Genomic DNA, 14,974 nt, shown 5'->3' with positions numbered 1-14,974 from the left:
TAGAGAGAGGGAGACACAGAATCCAAAGCAGGCTCCAGGCTCTGAGCTGTCAGCACAGGGCCCGACGCAGAGCTCGAACCCACAGACCGAGAGATCATGACCTGAGCTGAAGTCGGACGCTCAACCGACTGAGCCACCCAGGTGCCCCATGAATCTCTGTTTTAACAAACTACTACTTGACTTTGGGCAAGTCACTGAACCTGCTTAAGCCTCAGTTCCCACATCTCTAAAATGAACACAATAATACCTGCCCTTCCTATCCCATGGAGTGGTTATGAAGATGAAAATAAAAATGAACTGGTAGATTTAGAGACCCTACAAATTATAAAATGCTGTAAAGTGATGTATAGTATAATAATGAGCACTCAGCTTTGGGGCAGGAGAGGTGGCTCCTTGCTGCATGACCTTGGGGTGGCTCACTCTACCCCTCTGTGCCTCCATTTGCCAGCTCCACGTGGAAGAAGGGATGGATCTGAAAGTGTGGTTCCTGCACCAATAGTGTCAGCATTGCATGGGAACTTGTCAGAAATTATAGATTACCTGGCTCCATCCCAGACCTGCCAAGTCAGAAACTAGGGGTGGACCCAGCAGTTTGATTGTAGCCAGCTCTCCAAGTGGTTCTGACACTTGCTGATGTTGGGGAAGCCCTTATTTAGGACCATTTTCCATTTAGTGTGGATCAGAATCATCTAGAGAGCTAACAGCGCAGAGACCCAGTTTCTTGATAAAGGATAGGGTCTAGGTCTTTGGTTTTTTTTTTTTTGTTTGTTTGTTTTGTTGTTGTTGTTGTTTTACCAAGTTCCCCAGGTGATTCTTACACCCACCAAAGTTTGGGAACCACTAATCTGGAAACAAGGTCACATTAAATCCAAGGGGGTAATTCAGGTGTATTTCCCATCATCCACCTGAACGCCCAGGTCAAAGCGCTGCCTCATACAGGCAAACCCAGCCAAAGTGGCTTCTGAAAGAAGTGTTTCTTCTTTTAACCAACTGTCCATAGTCCCAGCTGTGGATTAATGAAGGCAAAACTTCTGCTAAGCCATAGTCCTTGTTGCTGGAGTGTTGCTTCATATGGTAACGAAAGTATTACCTCAATTCCTTTTTGGAAACATCAGTATAAATTACAGGTAATTTTTTAAAAATATGCTTAAGTGTGGCAATAAATCACAAATACAAATTGATTTTCAAATGCATCCATCCAGACCTATTTCTTTGGGGTTGGATCGTAAGAGGAAAACCAGGCCCTCCGTGCCTCCCCCAGCATCTTTGGTGCAAACACAGGACCCTAGCTTGGTAATTCTTTGGATTGAGCAGTTTGGCCCACCTCTCTCCTGTCCTTTGGAGGCTCCCTAGAGATGTACTACTTCTGCCAGCATGGCCCCACAACATTGGTTTTATTAGGGCTTCCCTACAGGCATCCAACTGACAAATCCTAGAGTCTCAGGATTGGAATGGAGTTTCAGGATAATCTGGTCCTGAATTTCTTCCATAACTCCTCAAATAGTTGCCTGTGTTCTGCTCCCCCACCTCTGATAGCAGGGGTCCATTACCTCTGCAGAGAAAATAATGCCATTGCTGAATAACTTGCCTGCTACAAGGTTCTTCCTGACTTTGATGCGAAATGCTAGGTGAGTGAACAAGTCGAATAGCTTCTTTGCCCCGGCACTGCACCTCTCTGACTGCTTAGAAATGGGCCCGCAGTGGTTTACTAACACACGTGGACTTGTATAGAACATTACACCTGGACATGGGTGTTTGTGCTGCAGCATATAGGAGTGATTTGAATATAGCAACCTTGGAATGAAGGAGCAGGATGTCGTCGTCTGTGCTGTGCCCACTCCGCATGTGGGACTGTAAAGCAGAGCCGTCTCTGCAGAGGACTTGCCCCCATGTGCGACTTGCGGTGGTCTGGGGCTCGGGAGGGGTCCATGGAGGTGTTTGGAGCTAACCAGTCCCTCCCTACTTAAACCACCTGCTCACCTGTTGGCTCACCCCTTCAGTTCGTACTTGCCAGGCACCCCCAGGTACGGGAGGGAGAGACAACTCCCCTCAGCTCCCTGAGAGAAGCTGGACAGGGTACAGACAGGGATAGGATAGCAAGGGCTTTGGAGGCAGCTCTGGACTGGAATGGCAACCCTTTCACCACTTATCAGAGCTGTGGGCAGAATGTTTGACCTCTTCCTGTCTTTTGGGATTGTGTTGTAAGAGTTAACTGAGACCAGGGACCTGAATTACTTAATGGAGTGCCTAATGCAGCGCCTGCCGAAGGGCACGTTCTCTGCAGAATTGCAGAGGTGGGGTCTGAGCTGGGCCTTGGAGCTTTAGTCCCTCTCCACTGTGTCCTCCTTCCCCCTTGCTGTTCCTTCAACCCTGGGAGGTCCTTCAGTGGAGGTTGTAAATCTTACCCTTAAGGCAGGAAGAGATGCCCTTGGGGTAGGAGCTGGGTAGAGGTAGCTCTTTATCTTCTTGCCGGCAGCTTCAGTCTCCCCTGGGCAGCTGGGGGCAACCACCCCATGGCTTCCCCCGTGTTTGCCTGGCCAGAGTCAAACAGGCCCAGCCAGGCTGGAAATCCCTCAGGCCAGTCTGTCGTGTTGCCGGCAGAGTCACAGTGCCAGGGTCTACTCCAGGCTTGTGCTTGAAACCGGCTGTGGGCTGAATTGGGCCTTGCATTCTCCCAGAGGGATCCTGCTGAGACATGTTTTGAGGTCAGGTGGGTATGACAGATTTTATTCTTCCCACAGATCATCGAAAAACAAGCAGGGCACAGTCGGAGTAGGGTATTCCGAGAGGTGGAGACGCTCTATCAGTGTCAAGGAAACAAGTGAGTACAGTCTTGGGTTACTTGCTACTTCTTTTGGGGGGATACTTAGCCGCAGAAAAAGTTCTTTCTCACCACCTCCCGACCCCAGCATTTAGCTCTCACTCCTTGGCTACAACTGCACAGGATTCCTTCTGTCTTTCCGTGTTTAAAGAGAGAGAGTGGGGACAGAAGCAGTAGTGGCCTTTGCTTCTGTTCAGGCTGCAATACTATAAATAACAATACAGGCAAGTTGGAAGAGTGAGCAATCTGAGTGAGGGGCTGGGAGAAAATTGGGATTCTGTTTCTTTCAAGTGCCTGTGGGAACCAGGCCGATGGAGTGTGTGTCCCCTGACACGCAACTTTAGGGCCCAGCTGTAATGACTAGGTGAGGATGTGTTCCATTCCTAGCATACCTGTGTCTGTGTGGCCACTGCTCAGGCAGAAGAAGCTGCCGGGCACTGTGCTGGACAGCTGGGCCAAGGTGGTCTCCAGCCCCGCCTCAGCCTGCTCACCACCAGCTCCAAATGAGCGGCTGTCCCACGGTGGCTTTAAATCAGGGTCACCTCTAAGACTCTGCTTCCCACTCTCTCTCCCTGCACAGCAGGGTCAGCGGGGAGCCAGCGGCCAGGTATTGATGGCTTTGTCATTAAGCTTGGAGGGCGGGGGCTGCTGTTGATTTAACTCCAGGCGCTACCTCCACAATCTTCTTTCAAATCAGGCCATTTCAGTCATCTTATTTGGATGCCTTCACACCAGTAAAAGCCTGGTGTCTCCCAAAGTGGTCAGCATTTTTTTATGAGGGACAGATTTTTATTTTCAGCCCTGCAGCTTCTGAGTTCAGCATTAGAGACTCTACTTGGTTTATTTCGTTCTTTAAAAGAAAAAAAGCCCCCAACACCTCCGATATCCAGGCTGGTGGCTTCCCTCCTGAGTTACAAGACGACCTTGTTGGCAGAGCCCGGTAATGCGCAGGCAGACAGAGAGTGCTCACCGGGGAAGGCCACAAGTGCTGCGGTGGCGGGAACGCGGCCGTTTCATTAAGCAGCGCTTAGCAGTTAGGGTCTAGCGGTGCCCACGTTAGGCCCCAAGTCTATTTGACAGATGTTTCCATTTTCTCCAGGCAATGTAAATACTGCCCCGTGATTTATGGGCAAGAGGGAGGGCAAGTAATTATTTGCTGCCTGCCTCCAGGACACACACCTACTATTCAGTGTTATTAGCCGCAATTGCTTCCAGTCGGCTGCAGATTTTATTCAGTTTAATGTGACCAGGACTTTTTTATAACTCTACCTAGTGGGTTTTAGGGTTGGGGTTTGACAGCACAGGCTTGGTGAAAACACCAGAGACCGAACATTATGGAAAGATAAGGTGACCTGAGTCTTGCTAACACCACTGGCTACTTCTCAAACATGGGTCTTTAATAAGCATTCTGATTTGAAGCTGATTTCTGCCCTGCTACAGGGTGTTGTGAATTTTTTTTCATTGTATATTTGTAAGCGGGCTTTAATATATGATACCATTTTTCTTTTTTTCCCCCTTTCCTCCTATTTTTTTGTTTTCCTATTTAAGGAACATTTTGGAGCTGATTGAGTTCTTTGAAGATGACACAAGGTTTTACTTGGTCTTTGAGAAATTGCAAGGAGGTACTTACTGTTGAGTATGTGTTTGGACTTCTGATTAAGACCCAGAACGGTGATCATCCATCACGAATCCCAGAGACTTCTAAAATGAGTCAAGCTAATAAAAAGGATGAAGGACTTAAAACTGCCCTTGATTTGGGAGAAGGGAGGCCGGAGGGAAGGATGATAATTAGCATTTTGCAGAGCCTAGAATGTCACCTGTGTGGGCATTCTAAAAATGCCTTCTCATTATAATAGGACTCATATATAGATACATTTACTTATCAATTTATCAATCCAGTGTTTTGACATGTTCTCTATTTAAATTAATTGTGGGGTGGAAGCTCTTGCATACATTGTGAAGGCCAGAAAGGCTCACCAGAGGAACGGAGGGTCCCATGGCTTAGGACATAGACCCAGGATAGAGAGGAGGCCTGAGAATCTGGATCCTTCAGATGGAAAGATGCCACTCTTAACCATCACCACTACTGCCATCTCCCACGCACATAGTCACTGGAATGTCTGTTGAAGTTGCTTTCCTGACGTAGAGAAGGGGATAGAGGAGCCCTTGCCCTCACCATCATTCATCCAGCCCGAGGACAGATCTGCAGGGTACAGGTTAGGGAGGCTATCTGGAGCTGAGTGGAGGGCCATGTGGAGGGGTTTGGTGGTTAAGGGAGCATTCTTTAGAAACCAGTAAAGCTGAGTTTAAGTATAGCTCCATCACTTACTAGCTGTGTGACCTTGGGCAAGTCACATAACCTTTCTAAACCTTTCTAAACAATGTTCTCATCTATAAAATAAGGATAATGACAGTACCTACCCTTTCTGATAGCTCTGAAGATTAAATGAGATCATTCATGTGAAATGCTTCGCACAGTGCCCCATAGGCACTAAGGGGTCAATAATTGTCAGCTGTTAATATTATGAAAATTATAGGGTGTACTGGAGGCTATCTTAGAAGAAGTAGCATGTCACTCTCTATCTTCCGCTTGAACAAATTTGGAAGCAAGAGACTCACTAGAGTAGAGCAAGCCTGAGACCTAGCCAGGAGCCAGTTTTCTGGCAATGTTCCTTAGCATGCTGGGATCCTTTCATTGTTTAATCTGGCAAGTGAGAGATCTTTCATCCCCTCCCCATGCCAAAAACCAGCAATAAGTAAACACGTGCCATTTTTAAGATACAGAGATGATACCTCCAGCTTCCAGGAGTGAGCATAGACCACATGGAGCCAGGCCATGTGCTCCTGCCCTGCCCAACAACACGGAGACATTACATTTGAAATGCTAGGGGTCATCTATAACCATATTGCTTAGAGTGCAACCCTACTGAGGCTAGACCCAGTAGGAAAAGAGATTGTGGATGGCTCAGGGCAGCCCATGCCCCCAGCAGTCAGACCACACATCTGGTTCAGGGGATGTGCACAGGTTCTCCGGTCAGACTTAGTGGGCTTACGTCCTCATGCCTCCACTTAGTGGGGTGTCATCTTAGCAAGTGGCTTACCCATTCTTGGCTTCAGGTTCCCCACCTGTAAAATGGGGATAGCTGTATTTTGTACATTTCATACAGTTATGGTGAGGCTAAGATAATCTGTTCAAGAGTATTACTTAGTGCCTGGCACATAGTAACCACTCAATAAATGTTAGCCATTGCCAACAAAGTAGTAACAATGATATTAATAATAAATAGGAAAATTCAGAGGGAAAGTACTTTCCCCCCTTTTTCTAGACCTTTATATATCTGGTGAGGGTGTGGAATTTCTGTTTAAAGGCTCATGCTCTTGTTTGGATCTGAGATCAAATGCAGAGGAGGTAAAGTTCCTGTGGAGAGGCCCCCAACCCTATGTGGATTCACTTTTAGTTCTTTCTTATTTCATAAGTCAGACCTGCCCTGATGGTGCTAGTTTTTTTGGTCATTTAAATAGTTGTTTGCTGTCCCTTCTGTGCTCATCATGGGCAGGTACAGAAGACAGCAGTGCAGTTCTGTTCCATCCAGTTCTGTTCTCGTGTCTCCTCGGTGCCAGGTACCAAATGGGTGCTGGACGTTTAGTGATGAATAAGCCTGTGTCCCCACCCCAAACTTGTGAAAACTGGCCTCTGAGAATTTATACTTCCTAAGGCCCAAAAAGGCATAGCTGTGTGTCTCCTCTGCTCCCCAGGCTCCATCCTGGCCCACATCCAGAAGCAGAAGCACTTCAATGAGCGAGAAGCCAGCCGAGTGGTGCGGGATGTGGCTGCTGCCCTTGACTTCCTGCACACCAAAGGTGAACCAAGCCTTCGCCTCAGTGATTGGGTTGGGCCAGCCAGCCTCTGAGGACGGAGGGAGAGGAGCTGGGCCAGGAGCTGGTACAGCCGGCAGGCCCGCCCATGAGGGTGAGGGAGCAAACCAGGATGGCACTAGGCTTCTGATGTGGATGGTGGGCAGATGTGGCGCTTTTAAGAAGGGGAGGGACACAGGGGAAGGAGCAGGGAGGAAAAAGTAAATTTCATGTTGAACAAGATGTGTGAGCGTGTGGGTATGGATGATCTCCTTCTCCTGTCCTAGTGAAGAGTGCAAGCCTCATCATAACACTACTATTCCAGTGTAGATATGTGGGTGTTACTCTTTCTAGTCTTTAACATAGGTCACCTACATCTCTCCAGAATCAGCATGATAGTATGTATCTAGTTTTGTATCTTGTTTGTCATAAATGGAAAATGCGTTTTTCTACTAACATGGTTGAGGTATCTGTTGAACATCGCGATGGTAAATCACGGGTTGCTATTGTCCAAATTACACTTCAGTTAACAGTCCCTTATCTAAAACTGATTATTTCAGAACTTTTATAGTGGATTAAATCTTTTTGCAAATTAAATGTTTTTGTATTTCCATAAATATGTTTGACTATTACATTTTTTTAAATGTTTACTTATTTTGAGAGAGAGAGAGAGAGAGAGAGGAGGGGCAGAGAGAAAGGGAGAGAGAATCCCAAGCAGGCTGTGCTGTGTCAGTGCGGAGCCCAGCGTAGGGCTCGAACTCATGAACCATGAGATCGTGACCTGAACTGAAATCAAGTTTTGGACACTTAACCGACTGAGCCACCCAGGCACCCTTGATTATTATATTTTTTAAATTTGCCTAACAGCAGTGCCACGGAAAAATGAATTCTGGCTTCACTTTTTACCCACTGTGTGCTCTCTCGGTAATAATGCCAACCCACAGAGTGATGGTGTGAAGAGAGAGAGTTACATCATCAACAGTAGTTAACACTCACAGAGTCAGTGTTAGGCACTATTCTAACTCACTTACGGAATTGCGTGCAGCCTGTGTCTGTGTTGTGTATGTATAGCACAGTTGGAGCAAAGTGCCCGGCACTTAGTAGCTCAGTAATGTTATCTCCTCCACCCTTAACCCCTGCCGGACAGAAGTATTTTTATTCCTAATATTAATTCCCTTAAAATAAAGCATTGTGTCTGGTGGGGGATGTGGGTGGAACGAATAATCTGGGACTTAGCTCTGCTCCCTTCCGCTATTGTGGGTACGGGCCAGCCACACTGGTTGCAAGAGACCACTTGTAGGCATGCTGGGTGCACAGAGCAGCGCAGACCCAGGTGGCATGTGTGCAAGGAAGTTCAGCCTCACTGGTCCCGCCTTGTTTCCCTCCATGGCTAAAGGGAGATCTCCGTGTCGACAGTGCCCATGTTGGGCACCTGACTTGCACGTGGGACAAAAGTTCCTAGGAGGGGCATCTGTACTTTCCCCCGCATGATGAATAGCACTAGTTCTGTTTCTGAAAGCTGGGATGCATGTAGGTAACACCTGCTTGACAAAGATTTACAACTGTTCCCCAAGCTGCCTCTGTAGATTGCAAAACTGGGTCACGCTTTTTGCAAGATCCATACCTTAGAGGGGGGTAAAGGCGGTTTTATTTTTTATTTATTTATTTTTTAATTTTTTTAGAAGAATGCACTAAAGGGAACTGAGCTGCTGTGTCTTAGGAGTTCTGAAGTGCTTGTTAACATCTAGCTGGCCAGCTGCCCATGTGACTTGAAGTTGGAGGGGATGAAAAACGATTTCCAGCTGAACTTGGCTGTTTTCTAAATAACTTCACGCTGGGAAGATGAATTGGGCAAGAATGGGTCAGCCCTGAAACAAGTTCCACACTTTTAAATACTGGACACACTGCAGCTTAACCTCTGGGAAATGAACCAGAGCAGGTCGATGGCTGGTGTACTCACAAAGGCAGGCCCATTATTACGGCATGGCGCTCAGTTCTCAGGCTGGGGGACAACTGGGCCATCGGCACCTATTTGGAGAGCAGGACTCCATGTGTGGCTCGTGATCCTTCTGTGGGAGCACTTGCTGTAATGGAAAATATCTTTCACTTTTAGTGCAGCAAGCTGTAGCCCGACTCAATTTGTACAGCCTGGACAGAGCTGCTCTGGGTTCTCATTCAATTAGGTGACTGATGAAGTTACTCAGCCTGCTGGAGCTCAGGTTTTCCCTCCCTCACGAAGTGCCTTGGGTGGGCTGGGCCTCTGCCTCCTACCAGGGAATCGGAGGGCTGCCCAAGAACTTGGTCATCGAGGGAGTTTTAGGAAAGCAGATTCTGCTTTTCCATCTTACTCCATGAATCCTCTGCTACTTTCCAGTACTTCTGGGCACTAGCTGTTTGGCTCTCGCTCAACCTTCCAGCCTTTCTGTCTCTGAACTGTGCGTTCTGCAGGAGGAAAGAGGGATCAAGGTTTCTGTGTCCGCCATGGCCCCATGAGTTGGTTCTTTGTCCCTGTCTTTGGTCAGAAGGTGGTTTTCCCCCAGGTGCCCTCTTGGCCAGGTCAGCAGCCTTGAGCGCCTCATGGAGTAAGCTGCTATCTGCAGGAGGTCTGGTCAAAATGCAGGGCAGGTGTCTCTTAAGAACAGCACCCTCGGCCAAAGCAGTCCTTGCTGTGCTTCTAGCATGACTATTTTGGACATGCAGCACGGGTGAGAAAGGGATTGGACAAGCTTTGGAAGATTTGTTAACTAACACTTGGCGCTCTGACCATTCAGGGAGTCCCGCTTAGGGAATCATCTGGCCACCCAAGAAGAAATGAGGTAGAGCAGCCTCAGTCTCCCCAGATGCTCTTAAACAAGGCACTAATTATTTCTGCATTGCTGTCCCGGCATGGCCATTTGCAGGGCTCTTTGCTCTGCTTCATATTAGCTTCTTATTCTTGGTCGTCCCTGCGGTGCTGAGGAGTAGGCTGGCTGGGACTCGTTCGGCCCAACTTACCCCTGCCAGACTTCTAAAGCTTTGGCTTCGAAAGAGCTTGCAGAATCAACTGTGCTTTTTGGTTCGTCTCCGGTTACTCCTGCCTCCTGCAGCTCGTTGATTTTTTAATGTACCATAATTGGGAATTAATCTGCGAACAACAGCATTTGGAAAAAATTAATTGTGTGTGGAATGTTTGATAATTATGTGCATATGTTAACCCTTTCTTTGCTCTTTGTCATTTCAGGCATTGCTCACCGCGATCTGAAGCCAGAAAATATATTGTGTGAGTCTCCAGAAAAGGTACGTAGGGCTGACTTGGGAGATTACAGTTTACACTGATGTGGGGAAGCCACTTCCACTTTCCTTTGGGTTGTTAGCAGCACCATCGGCCTCGGGTACCAACCTGAGCTGATTGTTATGAACCTGTGAGAATGTTATGCCTACTGTGTGGCGTTTCTGCCTTCCCGGTTGGCTTCCTCCCTGTCTCTTCCTTGCTCTTTATCAATAGTGTGATCGGCTTAAGCCTGAGAGTTTATAAAATACATGGGACCTGCACACAACGAATGTTTTCTAGTCCAGTCTTTAGAGCAATTGATGTGAGTCATAAACTCAATCTTCTGGGAAGCAAATCTCTGCCTAAAAATGATGTTTGTGTTACGGTACACACACCAGCTAGTGTCCACCACTTGAAGTGATAATTAGGAAGCAAGTTCTTAAGGGTTTCTGTTTCCATTTTTGTTTCCAGAGGTGCCCATTAATAAGAAAACACTTACATTTGGTGTTGAACAGATGCCACATACTCTAAACTTTACCTCAACCTACTAGTAAATGGAAGTGTTTGCCCTTCTGTAAGCATGTATCAATTTGACAAATTCTGTGTTTGTTGGAGGGACTGAGGCCCTGTCGGCACACATTCATGGCTCTGCGTATGTATAAGAGTGTATACATATGAACACACATATTGGTCTGACTGAAGGGATAGCTCACAAGCAGGAATGGCTTCGAGTGAACGTGGGAGCCAGCCTGCTACTTACAGCTCTTTTGTGGGGATAGTAATACGTTAGCTCAGATAAGATCTTGTGATTTCCCGTCAGTGCCTCTGGCAGAAGACTTTATGATTTGTCACTATTATCATTATGATTATTAGTAATAACCCTAGCTAACATTTCTTGAGTACTTACGTTGTGCCTGGCACTTATACTCAGCTGATAAATAGTATAGATTAAAACTAAGGTGGTCTCACCCCAGAACTCCACAGGCGTTCTAAACCACTCTGTTGCCTCTGATTTACAATATGCTTTCATGTCTTTTATCCTTTCATTTGATCTTAATGGTGCAGGATTGTTGCCCCTTTTCTGTGGTTGAAAACTAAAACTAAGAATGACTGAGCATCAAAAGACATTGTCAAGAAAACAAAATGACAAGCCACAGAATGGGAGAGAATGTTTGCAAATAATGTAGCTGATAAGAGTTTAATATCCAAAATGTATAAAGAACTTCTAAACCTCGACATCAGAAATACAGCCCAAGTTTAAAAATGGGCACAGGACTTGAATAGAAATTTCTCCCCCAAAAAAGTATACAAATGTCCATTGTACATATGAAAAGATGCTCAACGTCCTTAGTCATTAGGGAAATGCTAATTGAAACCACAATTAGATACCACTTCACAGCTACTAGGATGGTTAGAATTTTAAAAAGAAGGAAAAAAATAGGTAGGAGTGTAAAATAGTGCTGCTACCATGGAAAGCATTCTGGCGGTTCCTCAAAAAGCTAAACACACAATTACCACACCACTCAGCAATTCCACACCTGGGTATAATACCCAAAAGAATTGAAAACAGGGGCTTGAACTTGAACATCAGTGTTCATTGGAGCGTTATTCACAATAGCCAAAAGCTGGAAACAACCCAAGTGTCCATCAACAACAGGTAAATGGATAAACAAAATGTGGCTTGTCCATACGATGGTATGTTGTTCAGCCGTACAACAGAATGAAGTTCCGATCCACGCCACATCATGGATGAACGTTGAAAACAGTATGCTAAGTGGAATAAGCCAGACACAAAAAGACAGATACTGTGTGATTCTACTTACATGAAATATCTGAAATAGCCAAATTCATACAGACGGAAAGTAGGTTAGACATTACTAAGGAGAGGGGGGAATGGGGAATTACTATCAAATGGTTTCTGTTTGGGATGATGGAAGAGTTTTGGAAACAGATACTGGTGATGGTTGCACAACAGTATGAATGTAATTATTGCCACTGGGTTATTTTCTGTCCTACATATTTTACCACCACCACAACAAAAACAGAGAGGCTAAGTGAAAAAGAAAAGAAAATAGAAGAAGGAGAAGAAGGGAAGAAGGAGGAAGGGAAGGGAAAGGAAAGAAAGGAAGGGAGGAAGAAAAGTTGAGAGACTGTCCTGGCTTCCCTAGCAGGTTAAACGGCTAAAGCTGGGACTCCCAAAACCAGCATTTTGGAGTGGCTCACTGGGCTGCCTCCACCACGCAGGCCACTCTCCTGCTTGCACACAAAGTGCCCTCCCAGTTGGCTCCAGAGATGACTAATGCTGTCTGTGGTTTCAGGGGCAACATCCAGTATGGGTGACCAGCCATCCCGGCCTGCTTGGGCCTGTAGGCTTTCCCAGGATACATAACTTTCGGTGCCCAAACAACAAAGTCTCAAGCAAGCAAAGACAAGTTGGTCACCCTGAGACACCGGAGGTCATGCCCTGCACTGAACAGGCCACAAGGAGTCTTTCAGGAATACATACTTCTCAGATTCTGCAACCTATACCATCATTTGTCATTTGTCATTTGTGGGCAAGAGTTCCATAGGCTTCCTGCTTGTTTTACTAAGTGCACAGCAGTCTGACACCACGTAGCGTGCACGTTTTTCCTTAGGAAGTGAGGAAGGGTGTGGGGCAGAGGGCACCTTAGGATAAATCCTCAGGTGATTTCTAGTTAACCCAAGGACAGCAAACATTACCTAACAGATAAAGCTGGGCTTCAGCATGGTGGCCATATAAACATAGAGACAGAGAGACAGAGAGAGAGAGAGAAAGAGAGAGGGAGAGAGAATGCATCCTCGAGGGCAAGAGTAAGAGTGAGCCAGTGAGAGGCCCCCCCTCCTACATGAGGGGAGGGAGTGAGAGGGGGTAAGTGTGTCACAGTCACACTGGTCTCCTCCTGCCCTTGGGTTTCTTGTATTTGTAACCTTGTTTTCGGCTTTCCTTTTCAGGTGTCTCCGGTGAAAATCTGTGACTTTGACTTGGGCAGTGGGGTGAAACTGAACAACTCCTGCACCCCCATAACCACACCAGAGCTGACCACTCCAGTATGTATGGCTGGGCACCCTGTACCGCCTCCTTCAGGGCTCCTGTCATTTGGAGTACCCACAACCCAAAGCTGGAGTGCAGAACAGGGGCTAAGGAAGGAAAACCGAGTGTATCTACATCATTGCCATCTGCCTGAGTTGTCATCTGGCCACTGCATAGTGGGCCCCCCCCCCGCCGCCAGTGCTTAACTGCTGATGAAAGAACTTGCAGTGTGGGGTGGGTCCTCTGCCAATGACGGGACAGATTGTATCTATGAGAACAGGCTGAGCCCTGACTCCTGACCCAGGTAAAGACAGACGCTGTCCCAGGCCAGCCCTTTGCACATGGCACATGGTAGCTCTGAGAGTTCCGCTGTGCCCGGCAGCATCTGGGCGCGTCCCCCTGTGATGGAGGACAGGAGTGTGGTCTCTCTGTGGCACGAACCGAGAGGTCCCGGCTCCCTGCACGTAGGATCACTTGGCTGAGTTATCCTGCTGCTTCCTTCACTTCACATTTCATGCCCAGATGTGCAGCTGGGAGCTGTCCTTCCTAAGACGTCTCTTGTACACACCTGATGTACTACAATTATTGTGAGGCTTTTGGGATTTGCATGCTTCATAAGTGAATTTTCCTAATACCCTTTTTTAAGACATGCATTTCAGTATGCTCGTGTCTTATTCTAATCAACATTATTAGAAATGTTTCCATATTAGCTTCTACTACACCGAACTACCTTGTTCTCCAAGTCATTAACTCTAATTACCAATAACAGAAAGTCCTTTCTCCATTTCCCATCTTCCCATGTAATTAGTTGTGTGTGTGTTGGTGGAGGCCAGGGAGGTATCTCTTGGCGAGCCTGAAATAATGAAGAAGGGAGCAAAAAGTATTTGTTTTGTTTTTATCAGCATTTTCCATGCAAGGATGGGAGGAAGGAATCCTGAATTCTTATACTTGGTTACCACTGATGTGCTTGAACCAAATCCCTGCCCCATCCTAGTCCTTGGTGTTCCCATCTATAAATGGGAGAAGCAAGGAGGTTGGATTTGTTCTAAGAGCTGTTCCAGCTTTGATGGACTCTTAATTCTAAATTCTTACTCCTCCTTGGTCTAAAATGACAGAGAAGCTTGGCAGGGCTTCACCTGAAGAACTCCTTGCCTTATGGGATTACATGTCCACAGACCCCCTCCCAGAGCCATGCCCCTGGTACAGCCAGGTGGCTGTATATTAGGTGACTGTCTGCAGACAGCTGAGGCAGAGAGACTCCTGCAGCTTCTTGACCAGGAGCCTCTGCCTACTGGAGAAGGACCTGAAAAGATAAGGTGACCTGGAACTGGTCATGTGATTGTGAGGAATGCTAGGATTCCATTTACAAATGTTCAGTTGGCCCAGCTTTTCTAAGTGCCTTGGTGGCATCAGGCGAGCCCTCTGGTGGCTTTCCTGACAGCTTCTTGCTCTGCAACCCCATCCTCTTGCTCAAGTCCCATTTCATTCTGCTCTTCGCCATCTCCTCTCCCTGTGACTAAGCCTCTCCCTTCTCTGCCATTTCCCCTCCCCAACCTTGGCCCCCACAGTGTGGTTCCGCAGAATACATGGCCCCGGAGGTGGTGGAGGTCTTCAGGGACGAGGCCACTTTTTACGACAAGCGCTGTGACCTGTGGAGCCTGGGCGTGGTCCTCTACATCATGCTGAGTGGCTACCCCCCCTTTGTAGGTCACTGCGGGGCCGACTGTGGCTGGGACCGGGGAGAGGTCTGCAGGGTGTGCCAGGTGAGCACAGCACCGGTACCCCCTGCACAGGGCCTGCTGGGCGGGGGTCAGTGTGCTTGTGGGATGCCCAGCAGGACTGGGCTGAGGGTTGTTCCTGCTCTGGAAGGGGGTCTATAGTGCCCCTTCCCTCTTTTGTCCAAGGGCCAGTGACAGGGTGAGAGAGAGACAGTGGGGCACTCAGCCCAGCTGGGAGCTCAGAGGAGGATTGTTAGAGAAGACCATACCTGAGCTGA

General features: G+C 47.3%; 1 protein-coding gene across 6 annotated transcripts in view; it reads left to right on the top strand.

The window, feature by feature from the left end:
* The window catches only part of MKNK1 (MAPK interacting serine/threonine kinase 1), a 46,929-nt gene that overhangs the window by 21,515 nt on the left and 10,440 nt on the right, over positions 1 to 14,974 (top strand). For all 6 annotated transcript variants that reach the window (XR_006221363.1, XM_042997002.1, XM_042997003.1 and 3 more), the window contains 6 exons: positions 2,742 to 2,821; positions 4,370 to 4,443; positions 6,578 to 6,682; positions 9,897 to 9,952; positions 12,900 to 12,995; positions 14,547 to 14,741. Coding sequence is in view for 5 of the 6 variants with exons in the window: in XM_042997002.1 (XP_042852936.1) it covers positions 2,742 to 2,821; positions 4,370 to 4,443; positions 6,578 to 6,682; positions 9,897 to 9,952; positions 12,900 to 12,995; positions 14,547 to 14,741 (606 nt within the window). In the remaining variant the exon portion in view is untranslated. The remainder of the gene's footprint in view (positions 1 to 2,741; positions 2,822 to 4,369; positions 4,444 to 6,577; positions 6,683 to 9,896; positions 9,953 to 12,899; positions 12,996 to 14,546; positions 14,742 to 14,974) is intronic.

The sequence above is a fragment of the Panthera tigris genome, chromosome C1 (assembly GCF_018350195.1).
Source record: "Panthera tigris isolate Pti1 chromosome C1, P.tigris_Pti1_mat1.1, whole genome shotgun sequence".
NCBI classification, from domain to species: Eukaryota; Metazoa; Chordata; class Mammalia; order Carnivora; family Felidae; genus Panthera; species Panthera tigris.
This window is presented reverse-complemented; position numbering and strand designations above follow the sequence as displayed.